Source organism: Trichechus manatus, unplaced genomic scaffold (genome assembly GCF_000243295.1).
Source record: "Trichechus manatus latirostris isolate Lorelei unplaced genomic scaffold, TriManLat1.0 scaffold00069, whole genome shotgun sequence".
Classification (NCBI taxonomy): domain Eukaryota; kingdom Metazoa; phylum Chordata; class Mammalia; order Sirenia; family Trichechidae; genus Trichechus; species Trichechus manatus.
In genome coordinates this window covers 13,515,890-13,533,008 of record NW_004444005.1, presented here as the reverse complement: position 1 = coordinate 13,533,008, position 17,119 = coordinate 13,515,890, and the positions used below count along the sequence as shown (strand labels likewise).

Genomic DNA, 17,119 nt, shown 5'->3' with positions numbered 1-17,119 from the left:
TTTGCGTTTGGACAAGTACCCCTTTTACTTTTTCAATAATGACTTAGGTACTCATGACTTTTTATTTCTCCATATACATGCATCTGTCCGTTTGTCATACCATGGGGGCTTGCATATTGCTGTGATGCTGGAAGCTATGCCACCCATATTCAGATACTAGCAGGATCATCCATGGTGGACAGGTTTCAGCTGAGCTTCCAGACTGTAACAGCCTAGGGAGAAGGACCAGGTGGTCTAAGTCTGAAAAAAATGAGCCAGTGAAAACCTTATGAATAGCAGTGGAACAGTGTCTGATACACTGCCAAAGATGAGCCCTCAGGTAGGCAGGCACTCAAGATGACTGGGGAAGAGCTGCCTCCTCAAAGTAGAGTCGACCTGAATGACATGTAGTCAATCTTTCAGGACCTTCATTGGCTGAGCTGGCACAACTCAAAATGAGAACAGCTGCAAACAGCCATTAATAATTGGAACGTGGAATGCACAAACTATGAATCCAGGAAAATTGGAGATGGTCAGAAATGAAACAGAATGCATAAACATCGATATCCTAGGCATTAGTGAGCTAAAATGGACTGGCACTGACCATTCTGAATCGGAAAATCATATGGTCTACTATGCTGGAAATGCCAAATTGAAGAGCAATGTTGTATTCATCAAAACGAACATTTCAACATCTATCCTGAAGTACAATGCTATCAGCGACAAGGGAGTATCCATACACCTACGAGAAGACCAGCTAATACCACTATTAACTCAAATATATGCACCAACCACCAAGGCCAAAGATGAAGAACCTGAAGACTTTTACCAACTTCTTCAGTCGGAAATTGATCAGACACGCAGTCAGAATGCATTGATAGTTACTGGTGACTGCAGTGTGAAAGCTGGAAACAAAGAACGATCAGCAGTTGGAAACTATGGCCACCACCGCAGTGGCCACCTTCATGGCCATGCCCTTGTTCCCCACGGGGTAGGGGAAGGGGTGGGGCCAGAGCAGTGAGCAGAGGTCTTTGATGGCACCCTTGACAGAGGCTTGGATCTGTAGCCCCCAGCTGTCCAGCCTTTGCAGGGGGAGGAGTGGAGGGCAGTCTACATGGCCCAGCAGGAGGGCTGCTCTTCCTGAAACTTCTCAGGGACAGAACCTGTCTGGGGAGCAGTTTTTCCTTTCTCCTGGTATTTGACACTTAGAAGGATCTTGAACAATTGAGGGGCAATGCTGTAGCAAGACATGTATTCCCATCCCTTTACATGAACATGCTTTCTCAGCTCTTACAGCTGTAAAAACGAAAAACAGAACAGTCGGTGATGAGCCCCATCTCATTCCAGCCCTGTCCTGCTCCCCCATGCAGATGGGGACTGTCTGCAGAGGAAGCCCCTGCCCGCTCCTCACCGAGTGACACACTCCCGGCTGTTTTACTTCTGTGTTTCATGTTTGTGAACATCTGCAACTCTGTCTGCTCTTACCATCCAGGCTTTCTACTCAGTGTGAGGACAACCACCCAGAGAAACTGGTCACCCGTGGCCCCAGGATTTCACATGGGGACACAGGTTATGGAGTTTCCCAGTTACCGTTCAGTTCTTCCCCCTTTTCCTGTTTACTGCGTGCCTCCAGGGACAGGGCAGAGCCTGTTCTTGTCATTCAGGGTGCCTCTGTGGCTCCCTTCTCCTCCTCTCCAGCATTCTCTTCTCCTTCTCTTCCTGTCCCCTCCTGTCTCTTTGCTCTCGCCCATGAGCAGCACTGGCTACTCTGTCCCTGCCATCCATGAGTGACTCCCCTGGCCCACCCCCACGACTGCCCATGGTTGCTGAGACCCAGCCCTGCACAGTCTTGCCCTGGTGTTCCCAGCAGCTGTGCCCCTCGGCGTGGCTGCCCATACCCGCTCCACTGGTCCTCCCTGAGTCCGGGCACCGAGCATAGTGGGTGGCTATGCCTGTGTTGGGCACAGGGCCCGTGTCACGGAAGGGTGGAGGATGGAGTGATGGCTGGGGAGGGGCAAAGCCAGAGGAGATGGGTTCCCTCCCGAGGGTGTTACAGGGCCCTTGTCCCTCACTGCTGTTGGTTCACCGGTAGGGACTGAAGGCCTCTGAGACTAACAGCACAGCACTGACACAGAGCAATGCTCTCTGGACTCCGAGCACTGGCTGAGGGCAAGGGGAGGAGAGCCAGTGAGCCAGTGCTCTGGGCAACCCTCCCAGGGCCCGGCCTCCCCGACACCATGCCGGAATGTGGCGACGCCTCCTTGGGACCTCCACATGAGCCCACCCACCAGCCAGTACCACCAGATGATCGCTGAGGACTGCTAGGCAACCACTGAGTAACCCCCAGGTATTGCTGAGTGCCCGCTGAGGACCTCTCTGCCCTGTGACCCCCGGGGAAGCGCCAATGCCATGTGGGGCAAGAGAGTCCCCCAGGACCCCGACCCACGGGATCAGGAGATGCATCAACAGAACAGCAGCAGGGACTTCCTGGGCACCACCGTGGGAGGAGGGGGGTCAGGAAGGAGCCCTAGGCAGAGGCCGTCAGAGCGGGCCGCCACTGACTGCACCGGATGGGAGCGGCACGGGACCCCTGCTGAGTGGTCCAGTGGGCTGGGTTATGGCCAGAAGCCCCCACCCATCTCCCTGCTCTCAGAGGCTTCTGCTGGGAGGGGGCTCCAGCCAGCGGCCCTTGGTGCCTGGCCTCAGTGCGGCCCCCTCTGCTGTGGGCAGGAGCTGTAGCACACATCAGACCGTGGGGCGGGTGGGAGGTGGCAGAGCCCCCACCCTGCTCTTCACAGCCAGCTGCTCCCTGGGACTGGGACCTGTGGACCAGCCTCAGCCGCCCCAGGTAGAGCTCTGCTCTGCGCCCTGCCCGGGGCCTGGCGGTGCATCCTGGCCCTCGAGCAGAGGGGACACAGCCGCACCGTTACTCCTCAGAGAAGCACAGCCCACCTCATCCAGACACTGCCGGACATCTGACCACCCATTCTTCATCCCCTACAGGAGCCACAGCATCACTTTTCTCGGTGTGTCCAGCACAGCATGGGGACAGGAGTGTGGATGTGGGGTGGTGCTGTGGCACTGGGCCCAGGCCTGACGCTCTTGGCCCCAGCCATCTGTTCTGGCTCCCTCCCCACTGGCTCGGCTTCCCCTTCCTCCTCCCCAAAATCTGGCCTTTCCAGGGCCATGGAGGGGGCTGGTGGGAGCCCTGAGCTGGGTATCTCTGCAGAAGCTTCTGGAAAGCCTGCCAAGGCCTGGGAGGTAGCCTGGGACCCCTGCCCCACTCCCAGGCAGGAGCCTGTCCCCAGGCAGCACCTCATCTTCTCTGTCGGTGGCCGTGGGCATGCCCTTGGCCTGTCACTGCAGGGCCTTGATGAGACCCTTGCCCCCAGCCTGCCTGCCTGTTCCCCAGTGCTCCTGGAGTCCAGCGCCTGGACCCCCCAACTCCCAGGGAGGTTTTCAGGAACTGCAGGGGCCCATGTGTGCCAGGAGTGGCCCTTCCACTAGAGACCTAGTCTCTTGGGCCACCAACAGTGCCCAAGGTGGGACCACCTCAGTTCCTGCCACACTGACAGGCTGAATGATTTTGGTCCTCTGTGACCTTGATTTCCACAGATGTACCCTCTCTGCTCCCAGCCCCATGTGAGGCCACGGTGGGGACGTCAGCTTAGTCAGGCCCGAATCTAGGCTGGGGCCCATTTGAGTTCAGGGCAGCCACCTGCACCTCAGAGCAGGCTCTGCACGAGAGACGGGGCCCAGAGGCCTAGGGGGGGGAGGCTGGGGATCCAGGGTCTGGGGTCCGGGGTCTGGAGTCTGGGGTCTGGGGTCTGGGGCCCGGGGGAGGGTGGCTGCTGTGCTGTGTCCCACAGCTGTGGACTTGGTGGTGTGGACAGCAGTCTTGCAGAGCTCAGAGCAAGTCAGTTCTGGTCCTGCCCAGGCTGGGTCAGCCCCTTCTGGCTTCTCCACCTGCCTCACCGAGCAGCTCGCTGACCCTGACGCAGGCACGTGCCCCTGACCACCTCTGCCCTGGTCTCTGGGTACCACGGACAGGCCGTCGGCGACCGCCTGCAGGCCCTGCTCACGGACCGGCCCCCTTAGAGCCCACCACGGCTATGACAAGCAGGCCCCAGTGCCCCCCCACTCCTAGCTGGAGACGTGCAGGGGTAGGGTTGTCCTCGTGAGCGCACACTCCGATGCCCACGGACACCCGGTGCCCCATTGTGGTAGAAGGATGCTGCGGAGACCCACTTGAGCCTTTATCAGGGAGGTGACCGCGTGACAGGAGCAGGTGTACGCCCCGCAGAGACAGGAAGGTCACGGGGGCCACAGTGTCTCCACTCCACCGGGACACGGCGCAGCAGCCAGTCCTCATCTACAGAAGGGACTCCTGACTGTTCCTGCTGGGCTGGGCGCAGGGCCGCGTCTAGTCACAGCTGCAGGTGGGAAAGCAAACAGCCAGTGAGGGGACCGGGCACACACACAGCGATCCCCGCAGGATGGCAGAGACCCACTTCTTGCCACCGTCACGTCCACAGGGCACAGCTGTGCTCATGTTAAGCTGTGTGGGGCAACGGTGGGGCTGTGGCGTTGGGGGCAGGACAGCTGTGGCAGGTGGCGGGGGGTGGGTTGTGCTGGTGGGGGGTGTGGGGTATGGGGGTCCAGGCCCTGCTCCCCTAGTGAGAGGTGGGTGGGTGCAAGGGCGGGGTGAGGGGCAGGGTGAGTCCTTCAGGAGAGGACCACAGCGGCTCACCTCTGCAGCGACTGCAGTTCGGGAGGGAGGTTGCATCCTGTGTAAACACCATTTGTGACGCTGTATTCCAGCAAAGCACCAAAACAGGGGTCCTGTGGAAGAGGGGGAGGCGCACAGGCAGGTGGCGCACGCGTTCTGCGTGGAGAGCACCCGCCTCTTGAGCCCGCGCCCTGGCATCAGCTGTGGGTCGCTGCCTGGGGACCCAGCTCCTTCCCTCCGTGCCGCCCTCCCTGCAGACCTCAGCCACACAGAGCCGCGCAGACTCACTCTGACAAGGACATAGGGGTTCCCCAGCACTATCAACAAGGCTTTAGGTCGGGTGATTGCAACGGTGAATCTTTTTGAGTTGGACAAGAAACCCAAAAAAAACCTATCATCTTCAAATCGGTTTTCATTTGATCGCACCTAAAAAACACAAAGATGAATAAAAAAGGGTATCTTAATTTTTGGCATAGAAAGAAATGCTTGATAGATTAAATGTTTAGCAACATTAAACAGATGTGTAAGCCCGTTTTTGGTTAAAGAGAGGGACACAGTGCGCACACCTGTCGTCCCCCTCAAGGCTCAGCGTCTGCACTCAGGGAAATACCCCCCGAGGGAGGCCCCCCAAGTGCAACTGGGGTGGGCTGTCGCTGGGTGGTGGGGTTTTAGATGATTTTACTTGCTTTTTCTTACCTGAATTTTCTAACTCCCCTTCCATTAACATACACAGCTTAATAAAGAACACGTGGGAATCCAAAGTGGCGTTTTAAGCATGCCCTTGGTTTCAGGCGGGCAGTGGCAGCCCCTCCCGGCACCAGCCTGCATGCCTTGCTCCCCCTCCTTCTCTTCCTTGCTAACGCTGCAGCCCCCTTTCCTTCCGACATCCTGACCCTCCTCCCAGGCATTTACCATTTCTTTCTGGGTTCTGTTTCTTTACTTTTTTGTTTCCTGGTCTTTGAGTTTTTTTTTTTTTTTTTTTTTTTTAAAAGAACTTTTGATAGTCACTGCCTGGCTGACTGCTGGGGCCCAGAAGTCACCACCCTGCAACTGCATCCCTGATCAGTCGCTGCCATTTCATTCTGAAGGTGCTAAGAACACACTTCAGAGTAAATGACTTCAAAGCACACACTGGTTCCCCCACTAAAACCAGGGGTCGCCCCACTAAAACGAGGCATCACCCCCCTGAACCAAGGCTCGCCCCGTGGAACCAGGGCTGGCCCCGCTGAACCAGGGGTCATCTACACCTACGGTTGAGATGATGACAACCAGGTACTCCTGTCCCTGGAACTCCTCGACTGATCCGACCTTCACATCCGTCAGATCTACAGTCCGCAAAAGAATTTTGATTTTCTCCACCTTTAAAACAGATTTTAAAAAGTTAACCATAACATTTTACAAATCTAGCCACTTCTTTACATATCACAGTGTAAATAAAATATTAACAAATGTGCAACATTATTTTTAAATTTTGTAGACTTCATCAATCTCTTATCAAAATTCTGTATCAAAACTCATCAAAGTCGTCGATTAGAACACAAACATCCGTCCAGACGCGTCAGGGGAGCAGCAGCTCAGGCGGAGAGTTTCCCTCTTCCCACCGGCACAGAACAAGGAGGGAGGACCCGCGTGCGCTAAGCAACGGGGACTGACGACCCGCGTGCGCTAAGGAACGGGGAGGGAGGACCCGCGTGAGCTAAGGAACGGGGAGGGAGGACCCGCGTGCGCTAAGGAACGGGGACGGAGGACCCGCGTGCGCTAAGGAACGGGGAGGGAGGACCCGCGTGCGCTAAGGAACGGGGACGGACGACCCGCGTGCGCTAAGGAACGGGGACGGACGACCCGCGTGAGCTAAGGAACGGGGAGGGAGGACCCGCGTGCGCTAAGGAACGGGGAGGGAGGACCCGCGTGCGCTAAGGAACGGGGAGGGAGGACCCGCGTGCGCTAAGCAACCGGGAGGGAGGACCCGCGTGCGCTAAGGAACCGGGAGGGAGGGCCCGCGTGCGCTAAGGAACTGGGAGGGAGGACCCGCGTGCGCTAAGGAACCGGGGGACACGTGCTGCCGCTGTGGCCCAAGACAAGGACACCTTTGGGTACGGTGGCCACTGCCCGTCAGGCTCCGGGACCCAAAGGGCCCGCTAAGGCCAGCAGGGCATGCCCCAAGGAGTCGAGGCAACAAAGGCCTCTCTTTAGGGGACCCAGTACCCCAAAGGCATGAGTGACAATGACAGAAAAAGCCTGGAAACGAGGGCTGTGGGCTGGTGGTACAAGAACCACAAAAAGGAAAGCACGCCAAGGAAACTACTGCTGTGAAAACGCAGCCAATTAACTCGAAAGTCCACCCCCATCTGTCAGTGTGTTGCACTTTGGTGGATGGCATGTTGCTAGGGTGCTGGAGGCTTATGCCACCGGTATTTCAAAAACCCGCAGCTTTTGAAACGGTGTATCTTCGGCAACGTGTATTTTCACCAAAAAAAAAAGAAAAAAAAAAGGTTGAGAATTTAGAGGGTTAATATGTTGTGGGGTTGTTAACCATTGTCATAAAACAACATGTGTACTACTGTTTCATGAGAAACTATTTGTTCTGTAAGCCTTCACCTGAAGTACAATAAAATATAAAAAAAAAAAACCCGCAGGGCCACCCACGGTGGGCAGGTTTCAGCAGAGCCTCCAGACTAAGACAGACTAGGAAGAAAGGCCTGGTGATCTACTTCTGAAAATTAGCTGATGAAAACCCTATGGATCACAACAGAACATTGTCCTACTTGCTTGCTTTGGACATTTCATCAGGAGAGATCAATCACTAGAAGGGGACAACATCATGTTTGGTAAACTAGAGGGCCAGTGAGGGCAAGGAAGACCCTCAGTGAGATGGACTGGCCCAACAGCCGCAATGATGGACTTGAACATGCCCGTGATGATGAGGATGACAAGACTGGGCAATGTTTTGTTCTGTTGTTCATAAGGCCGCATTAGCTGGAGTCAACTCAACGGCAGCTATTTACCTCTAATGCAACAAAAAGAGAACTTGCTCCTGAAGAAATGAAAATAATAGAGCAATGCAGAAAGGACTTTGAAATAAGTATGTTTAACATCTTCAGAGACAAAGAAAGAATAATGCCCATAAGCAAGAACAGGCTATGTTCATTTGAAAAAACAAAACAATTCTGAAATCTTGGCAAAAAGAGTACGGTAACTGAAACAGAACTCAGTGGATGGGAAAGATGCTTGATCATGCTCAGAAGGAGACTTAGTGAAGGGGAAGATGACGCTGAGGAATGTTATCCAGAAGGTGTCCAGACAGAGACAGGCTCCCCGAGAAAGTAGTTCAGAGACATGGGAGCGGGGAGCGTGGCCAACATGGGAGAGTGGTGGGAGGCCCAGATGCTGCCCAGAACCGCAGTCACGAGGAGGTCCAAACCCATGCTGGTTGAGTACCCAGTGGGATGGAGAGACCACATCTCAGTGATCTGTGCTTAGACTATACAATGTCAAGAACAGAGAGGAAATGTTACAGGCTGTGACAAAAAGACACAAAGATAAATGAAATTTAGGCAGAAAGCAGATATCTTACCAAGCATATGCTAGAAGACAAGAGGGCAACACCTTCAAAGCTGAGGGAAAATGCGAGATCAAGTGGTGAATACATACACTTTTTAGACAACTTCTAAGATGATCTGCCGTTCATACACTTTTGTTGAAAGAACTTCTAAGGATGAATCTCAGAAGAAACACAAACCCTGAAACATGCCAAGAAGCAAATAAACCAGCAAGACATGTTGCTGAATCAGCCCCAAAGAGAAGGAAAAAAAAAGTATATATAATTTTGGAATAAAGGTGGAATTCCTAAACTTCATGAGAAAGAAGGTAAAGCCAAGAACAGCCAGGCTGGGTCAGAAGAGCCCCTGCCGGGGGCTCCCTGTCCCTGATGTACGTGTGTCCTGAAGTCTGGTCAATGACTCAGATGTGCTGCTGCCAAGGACACATGGACAGCCGCTGCACAGAGCAGCACCTGGAAGACTCACCAACAGACAGCATCACTCAGAAAGAGAAGGGTGCTCAGTGAGAGGGGTGGGAACACGGACTGCACACCGTAAGAACTGGAATCACATCAAACTTCCAGGAGAAAAGTGAGGAAATATTTCATGCTCTCAAGATAGGGAAGGATTTCTTAGCTAAGAAACAAAAATCACAAACCATAAAGGGAGTTATTTATATATTTGATTACAATAAAATTAAAAACATATACATTACATATAAGTAAGCAAATAAACAATGCACAGTGAAGATGATTTCTGTAACACATACAACCACCAAGGAACCGTTGCCCAAAATACATACTGGGAACCACAGACTGATGAGGAAAAAAACATGCTCAAGATCAGTTAAAAATGGGCAGTAGATCTGAACGGGCAATTTAAGGAAAATTTCAAGAAATGACTAAGAACATACGAAAAAATTCTCAAATCACCAATGACTTGAGGGAACCCCACTGTGCCCCTTACCCTGCAGTGGGGCTGTGACCCTCGCAGAGCCATGGGGACACTGCTGGAGGGTGGGGACCATGAACTGCCTGGAGTGCACCTGGTGACAACAAAAACGTGTGTCCCCCGTCAGCCAGCAACGCTCCCTCAGAACCTGCCCTAGAGCAACTCCTGCACGTGGGTGCGAGGAGGTGTCTGCAACAAGGAGCACTCAGGAACAACCTAGTACTCACCAGCAGAGAGGGGAGCAGGTAAGTAAAATGCAATAAGGAAAAAACTCGTGAAACTTCTCTTGGCAGATGAGCGACTCATTCACTTCTGAGCTCCTAGGTCTGACCTGTGCTAGACGAGGTGCTAAGAGTTTGGTCCCTAGAAAACCACAGCTTAGCGGGACAGGCCCCCCCACAGGCAAACAATTGCCGGGATAGGGCAGGACAGAGGACCAGTGGCTTCCCTGCCGCAGGCGAAGGGGGCCTGCTCCGTCCGGAATGGCAGGCAACGCCCAGGCCCGGGCTGGTGTCCGTGGACGTGGTGATGTCAGAGGCAGCAAACAGGGCGGAGTGACTGTGTGCCAGCCTGTGGCTGTAGCCGTGACAAGCACTTCCTGGCCAAGGCTGCATGCATGTGCAGAGGAGACATGAAAGGGTCCAGAGGAAAAGGAAGCCAGGGAAGACTCAGTAACAGCCTCAACTGTGACGGTGCACCCCTGCCCCACACAGAGAGTGGCAGCCTTGCTGGCTCAGGTTGTCTGAACACAACCTCTGTTCCTCATTGGTTAACTACTAAGCTACACAGACACAGGGGCGACCCCAGGGGAGCCAGACTAAAACATGAAATAAAACAGTAAAACTGAGCAGAGACATCAGCTGCCACACACTACAGGAAAGATGGATTTCACAGACTTAGCACAGGCAAGTTACTAAACAAAGAAACAAACAGAAATAAAACAGCAACAACAATCTTCAGGAGGGAATCAGAATCTGAAGTTGCTACTATCTATTATCTAATATACCCACTTTTAACAAAAAATTATGAGACATGCAAAGAAACAGGGAAGTGTGACCCATACTCAGGAAAAAAGCGTAACAGAAACACCTCGCAGTATTTCCAGAGGCTGGGTGTAGCAACGACGTTGAAGCAGCTATTATAAATATGTTCCAAGAACTAAAGAAAGCCATGTTAGAAGAATTAAAGTGTAACACCAACAAGTTAACAGATAGATTCCCAGTAAGGAGACTGTTGTTGTTAGGTGCCGTTGAGTTGGTTCCTAACTCGAGCAGAACTGCCCCATAGAGTTTCCATGGAGCAGCTGGTGGCTTTGAGCTGCTGACCCTTATAGTTAGCAGCTGAGCTCTTAACCACTACAGCACTAGAGCTCCAGTAAGGAGATAGAATTACATATATCAAATACAAGAATTGAACTGAAAAATCCACCAGAGGGCCTCAACAGTAGATTCAATATGGCAGAAAAAAAACCCAGTGAACTTAAAAGACAGATCAATAGAAATTATCCAAACTGAAGAACAGAAAGAAAACAGACTGAAGAAAAATGAACAGAGCCAGAGACCTATGGAACATCAGGGGCACCAGCATACATGTAAGGAAGTCCCAGAAAGAGAGAAGAGAAAGAAAAAGAGAGCAGAAAAAATATTTGAAGAAACAATGGCTGAAAACTCCCCAAATTTGATGAAAAAAATTAATACATGAAGCTCAACAAACCCTAAGTAGGATAAATACAGAGATCCACATCAGAAAACTGTTTAAAGCCAAAGACAAAATCTTGAAAGCAGCAAGAGGAAAAACAAATCATCATATGATCAACAGCTGACTTCTCATCTGAAATGCGGGAAGCCAAGAGGCAGTGGGATGACATATTTAAAGTGTTGAAAGAAAACAAAATCCCAAAAAATGTCAACCAAGAATTCTATAACCAACATAACTATCCTTTGAAATGCAGATGAAAAAGACATTCCCAAATAAGGGAAGGCTGGAAGACCTTGCCTTGCAAGAAATACTAAAGAAGTCCTTCAGACTGAAAGAAATGACACCTGTTAGCAACGTTTTTATTCCCGAGGCCAAGGATTAATTGTCTTCACTCACTGACAACTGAAAGAATCTCTTATAAAAAAGAATCTTAAAAAAAAAAAAAAAAGCAGTAAGCAAAGAAGAGAGAGATAAGTTGGTCAATTGTTGGGGAAGGCTAAAATATGGAAAACCAACTTGAGTAACGATTAGCTGCAGGACTCAGATAAGTGATAGTACTGAATATATTTAAACTCAGAGACTCCAAGAGCCTATGCAGCTCAGTGTGTGGAAAAGAACGGGACAACTCTACAGTTTACATTGCAGGGAGTGTATTCTTTGTATTCATAAAACTGGCTTAGCAGTGTGGTAAGCCTCGTAATCTCCTCCTTACCACTGGGGGAGCTAAGTCCTCATCTCACATAGTCTCAACTTCAGAAAAAAAAAAAAGACAATGGTTTTGAAGGGCTCAGCACAGTGCATGGCACGTCAGTGTATGCTTGATAAATGTTACCTACTATCATTATTTATCTGATCAACCTTTGCTCTGCTTTTTTGAGGAGTTCCTCCAGATACTTGGTGGTATACCACAGAAACAGATAAATGCTCAATGACCGAGCGATATCTGTTCACTACGGGAGGTACACCAGCTCCCCTCCCAGCATCTCCAGGGCAGGGTTTCTGGTAGTCACAGTGAATGGAGCACGTTACGGGGACTTGGCACTTTGGGGCCAGGAGATCTAACTGTCCTATAGTTGTATGGGAGTGTTGTACAAAAATAAGAACTGTCCCATCCAAAATACCAGTAATGCCTCCTTAGAGCCGGGTTCGCCACACTTTTTCTTAAAGGGCCAGATAATATTTTAGGCTTTCCGAGTCTAAAGGAAAACCAAGGATGTTATGCAGGTCCTTACATAAACACTTTAAATGTAACCACTTACAAATGTAAAGGCTGTTCTGGGCTCATGGCTGTCACACACAGGTATCTGGCTGGACTAGCCTGTGGGCTGGAGTCGGCTGACCCTGACTGAGCCCATCACTTGAATGTGGTACCCACTTCTCTTACAGACCTGCTGCCCTTTACAAGCACGTATTTCTGTGCATCACAGGATGGGGCCCGCTATGGGATGGTATGAACCAGAGAAGTGGACGCAGCGGCCGCAGAGGATGAGGCTCTCTGCATAAGCAGGACCATACCTGCTTCCGGTAGGGCGTGATGACGCCGATGTCGTTTGCTGACACCTGGCTCGAGAGGCTCCGGGAGAGCAGGCAGCAGTAGCGCATGACTTGAACAGCTTCAGCAGGGTTGAACCATGATGGACTTCTACCTTCACGTGCTTCACTGCCCTAAGTTCATGAGCGAGAGAAGAGAATGGCACACATCACAAACCTGCATTTGCTCAGCAAAAGTCTATTAAGGGCCTAACTAAAGTAGGTGCTAGGAATGCACTGGTAAGTAAGACAGGGAGAACCCCGATTCTCCTATCCTAGCGGGGCAACTGCCATGAACTCACTGTGATTTAATCCCAGCTGCATGAAGTGCTGCACAAGAGGACGCCTGGTCACAAGAGACCCTCGCTGGGGAGCCGAAAGCTCAGGGTGGGAGGGCTAGGGCGGAGCTGAAGGGCAAGCGGGACGGCCTGGCAGAAAGCAGGAGGCGGCAGGGCAGGGCATGGCATGCTACAGAAGGAACCAGAGGCCACTGCAGCCAAGCCCGGAGAGCCAGGTGGGCTGCTGTGTCAGTCCAGCATGCTGCCACGACGGCCTGCCTCAGGCCAGGCAGTGCCTACCTTCGCTCCAGCCCCCATCCTTTCTCCCCACCTCAAGGAATCTCTTTCAGCCAACACCTTTGCTGCCAGGTGCAGCAGCTTTTACTCCACTCCCCTGATCATTCCTATTAGGGAAGAGAAAAATCCTTCCTTAAAGGTTAATAGGATGGACAAGTATAGCAGAACTAAACCGGCAAGAAAAAAATTCCATGAAGAGCAGCCAGTCAAACTAGAAAAACTAAGGAAAAGGAGGAAAGGTAAAGATGAATGAATAAAATCAAATAACTGTAGACTGGACTGGTTTACCACATTGAAAACAGAGGCTTTCAAACTGGAGTCAAGATAAAATCTAGCTGCTTCTAAACAATATATCTAAAGTAAAACGATAAAGAAAGAGTGAAAATAGAAAGCAAAGAGATACCAGGTAAAAAGAAAAAAGTAGCAGCAATATTAGTATTATTACAGGGTGGAATTTAAGCCCACAAACACAACACAGTAGAGAGGACATATAATGAGGAAGATTAAATAATCATAAGCTTGTATGCATGAAACAACATAGCATTTAAATGCATAAAGCAAGATTTATTAGAAACTCAAAGAGAATTTGAGTACAAATTGTAGTGTGAGACCTCAGCCCTCTTCATCTCACTAGTGGACAAAACGTGAGTAAGGATACAGACAAGCTAAGACATGGACTAAATAGTTTACTTAACAAACATATATGCAACTCCCCATCCCTCCACCACAGGATACAGATTTTTTTTTGGTATGTCCTTAGAACATTCACCAAAACTGATCACCTACCTGGCCCCAAATAAAACCTTAACACATTTTTTAAAGGAGAGCGTTTACAGGCCATAGTTCTTGATCGGAACCTAATGAAATCAGAAATAAAAAAGAGGTGACCAAAAAAGTCTTAGGTACTTGGAAATCAAGAAAAATATTTCTCTGTAACTGTTTGTCATGGATTGAATTATGTCCCCAAATTATCGATTTGGCTGGGTCATGATTCTCCGTATTGTATGACTGTGTATCATTTTGTCATCTGATGTGATCTCCTTATGTGTCATAAACTCTTATCACTATGATGTAATAAGATGGATTAGCGGCAGTTATAGTGATGAGTTCTACAGGATTAGACAGTGTCTTAAGCCAATCTGTTTTGAGACATAAAAGAGAGAAGTGAGCAAGACACATGGGAACCTCATACCACCAAGAAGGTAGCACCAGGAGCAGAGCGCATCCTTTGGACCTGAGTTTCTTGCGCTGAGATGCTCCCAGACAGAGGGAAGATTGATGACAAGGACCTTCCTCCAGAGCCGACAGAGAAGAGAAAGAACTTCCCCTGGAGCTGACACCTTGAATTTGGACTTGTAGCCTACCAGACTGTGAGAGAATAAACTTCTCTTTGCTAAAGCCATCCACTTGTGGTATTTCTGTTATAGCAGCACTATATGACTAAGACACCCTTGTATCGAAAAATAAAACAAAGAAGAAATTACAAGTGTCTAGAAAGCTGTGGCAAGGAGGGCACCCCATAAGACACTCTGGAAAGCCAGCGCTGCATTGAAGGAAAGCGGGTAGGCGTGGCATCTTCTTATGAAAAGGATGAAAAATACAGGAACTATATATTCATCTTACGGGAATAAAAACCACAGTAAAATAAATGAAGAGAAACTAGCAAGGGGGAATTAAAAGCTGAAATGGACGAAGTACAAAATAAAAAGGAGACAATATAAATAAATCCAAAGCTGATTTTTCAGCTAGACCAAGGATTGGTACGCTTCTTCCGTAAAGGACCAGGGAGGGGGGAACTACAAACGCATTGCTGTTCCAGTTGATTCCAACTCACAGACACCCTACAGGACAGAGTAGAACTGCCCCACAGGGTTTTCAAGGAGCGGCTGGTAGATGTGAACTCTTGACCTTTTGGTTAGCAGCTGAAGTCTTAACCACCACAAGAACCAAAGAATGACCCTGAGTGTATTCCACCTGAATTTAGAGACCATCTCAAGAATAGATATGACTCATTAAACACTAATGACTGAAGACCAGATGAGCTGTGGGATGACATCAAGGACATCATACAGAAAAGCAAGAAGTTATTAAAAAAGACAGGAAAGAAAGAAAAGACCAAAATGGATGCCAGAAGAGACTCTGAAACTTGCTCTTGAACGTCGAGTAGCTAAAGTGAACAGAAGAAATGATGAAGTAAAAGAGCTGAACAGAAGATTTCAAAGGGCAGCTTGAGAAGACAAAGTATTATAATGAAATGTGTAAAGACGTAGAGTTAGACAACCAGAAGCGAAGAAAATGCTCAGCATTTCTTAAGCTGAAAGAAACTGAAGAAAAAAATCCAAGCCTCCAGTTGCAATACTGAAGGATTCTACAGGGAAAATATTAAATGACACAGGAAACATCAAAAGAAGATGGAAAGAATACAAAGAGTCACTGTAACAAAAAGAACTGATCACCGTTCAACCATTTCAGGAGGCAGCATATGATCAAGAGCCGATGGTACTGAAGGAAGAAGTCCAAGATGCACTGAAGGCACTGGTGAAAAACAAGGCTCTAGGAATTGACGGAATACCAATTGAGATATTTCAAAAAATTGGATGAGGTGCTGGAAGCGCTCACTTGTCTATGCCAAGAAATTTGGAAGACAGCCACCTGGCCAACTGACTGGAAAAGATCCATATTTGTGCCCATTCCAAAGACAGGTTATCCCACAGAATGTGGAAATTACTGAACAATATCATTAATATCACACACAAGTAAAATTTCACTGAAGATCATTCAACAGCAATTGCAGCAATACATTGATAAGGAACTGCCAGAAATTTAAGCTGGATACAGAAGAGGATGTGGAATGAGGGATACCATTGCTGATGTCAGATGGATCTTGGCTGAAAGCAGAGAATACCAGAAATATGTTGACCTGTTTACTGATTATGTGAAGACATTCGACTGTGTGGATCATAACAAATTATGGGTAATACTGCAAAGAATGGGAATTCCAGAACACTTAATTGTGCCCATGCGGAACCTGTACATCGACCAAGAAGCAGTCGTTCCATAGAACAAGGTATAAAATCAGGAAAGGTGTGCGTCAGGGTTGTATTCTTTCACCATACTTATTCAATCTGTATGCTGAGCAAATAATCCAGAAGCTGGGTTACATGAAGAAGGCGGCATCAGGACTGGAGGAAGAGCTGTTAACAACCTGCAATATGCAGATGACACAACCTTGCTTGCCAAAAGAGAAGAGGACCTGAAGTGTTTGTTGATGAAGATTAAAGACTACAGCCTTCAGTATGGATTACACCTCAACATAAAACAAAAATCCTCACAACTGGACCAATAAGCAACATCATGATAAACAGAGAAAAGACCGAAGTTGCCAAAGATTTCAGTTTTACTTGGATCCACAATCAATCTTCATGGAAGGAGCAGTCAATACATCAAAAGATGCACTGCACTGGGCAAATGTGCTGCAAAAGACCTCTTTAAAGTGTTGAAAACAAAGATGTCACCTTGAAGACTAAGGTACGCCTGACCCAATCCATGGTATTTTCAGTTGTATCATATGCATGCAAAATCTAGACAATGAATAAGGAAGACCGAAGAACTGATGCCTTTGAATTATGGTGTTGTGAAGAATACTGAATATACCATGGACTGCCAGAAGAACGAATAGATGTGTCTTGGAAGAAGTACAGCCAGAATGCTCCTTAGAAGCAAGGATGAGGAGACTTCATCTTACATACTTTCGACATGGTATCAGGAGGGACCAGTCCCTAGAGAAGGACATCATGTTTGGTAGAGTAGAGGGTCAGTGAAAAAGAGGAAGACGTTCAATGAAATGAATGGACATAGTGGCTGCAACAATGGGCTCAAGCATAACAACGACTGTGAAGATGGCACAGGACCAGGCAGTGTTTCTGTTGTACACAGGGTGGCGATGAGTTGGAACTGACTCGATGGCACCTAACAACAAGAAAAAACATATATATGATAAATAGATAGATAGATATGTATATGAAACACTTGTTAATAACCCGTGTTATGCAAATGACACAATCTTGCCTGCTGAAAGTGAAGAGGACTTGAAGTACTTACTGATGAAGATCAAAGAC

The 17,119-nt window shown here is 49.0% G+C and overlaps 1 protein-coding gene across 1 annotated transcript in view; it reads right to left on the bottom strand.

Moving 5' to 3' along the window:
- Nucleotides 1-4,237: 4,237 nt before the first annotated feature.
- Nucleotides 4,238-17,119, bottom strand: part of MOV10L1 (Mov10 like RNA helicase 1) — a 102,949-nt gene continuing 90,067 nt past the window's right edge. The window contains exons 25-29 of the mRNA XM_023734521.1: nt 12,412-12,561; nt 5,960-6,067; nt 4,997-5,134; nt 4,730-4,821; nt 4,238-4,412 (exon numbers count right to left, since the gene is read on the bottom strand). Coding sequence (XP_023590289.1) covers nt 4,403-4,412; nt 4,730-4,821; nt 4,997-5,134; nt 5,960-6,067; nt 12,412-12,561 — 498 coding nt within the window. The 3' untranslated portion in view covers nt 4,238-4,402. The remainder of the gene's footprint in view (nt 4,413-4,729; nt 4,822-4,996; nt 5,135-5,959; nt 6,068-12,411; nt 12,562-17,119) is intronic.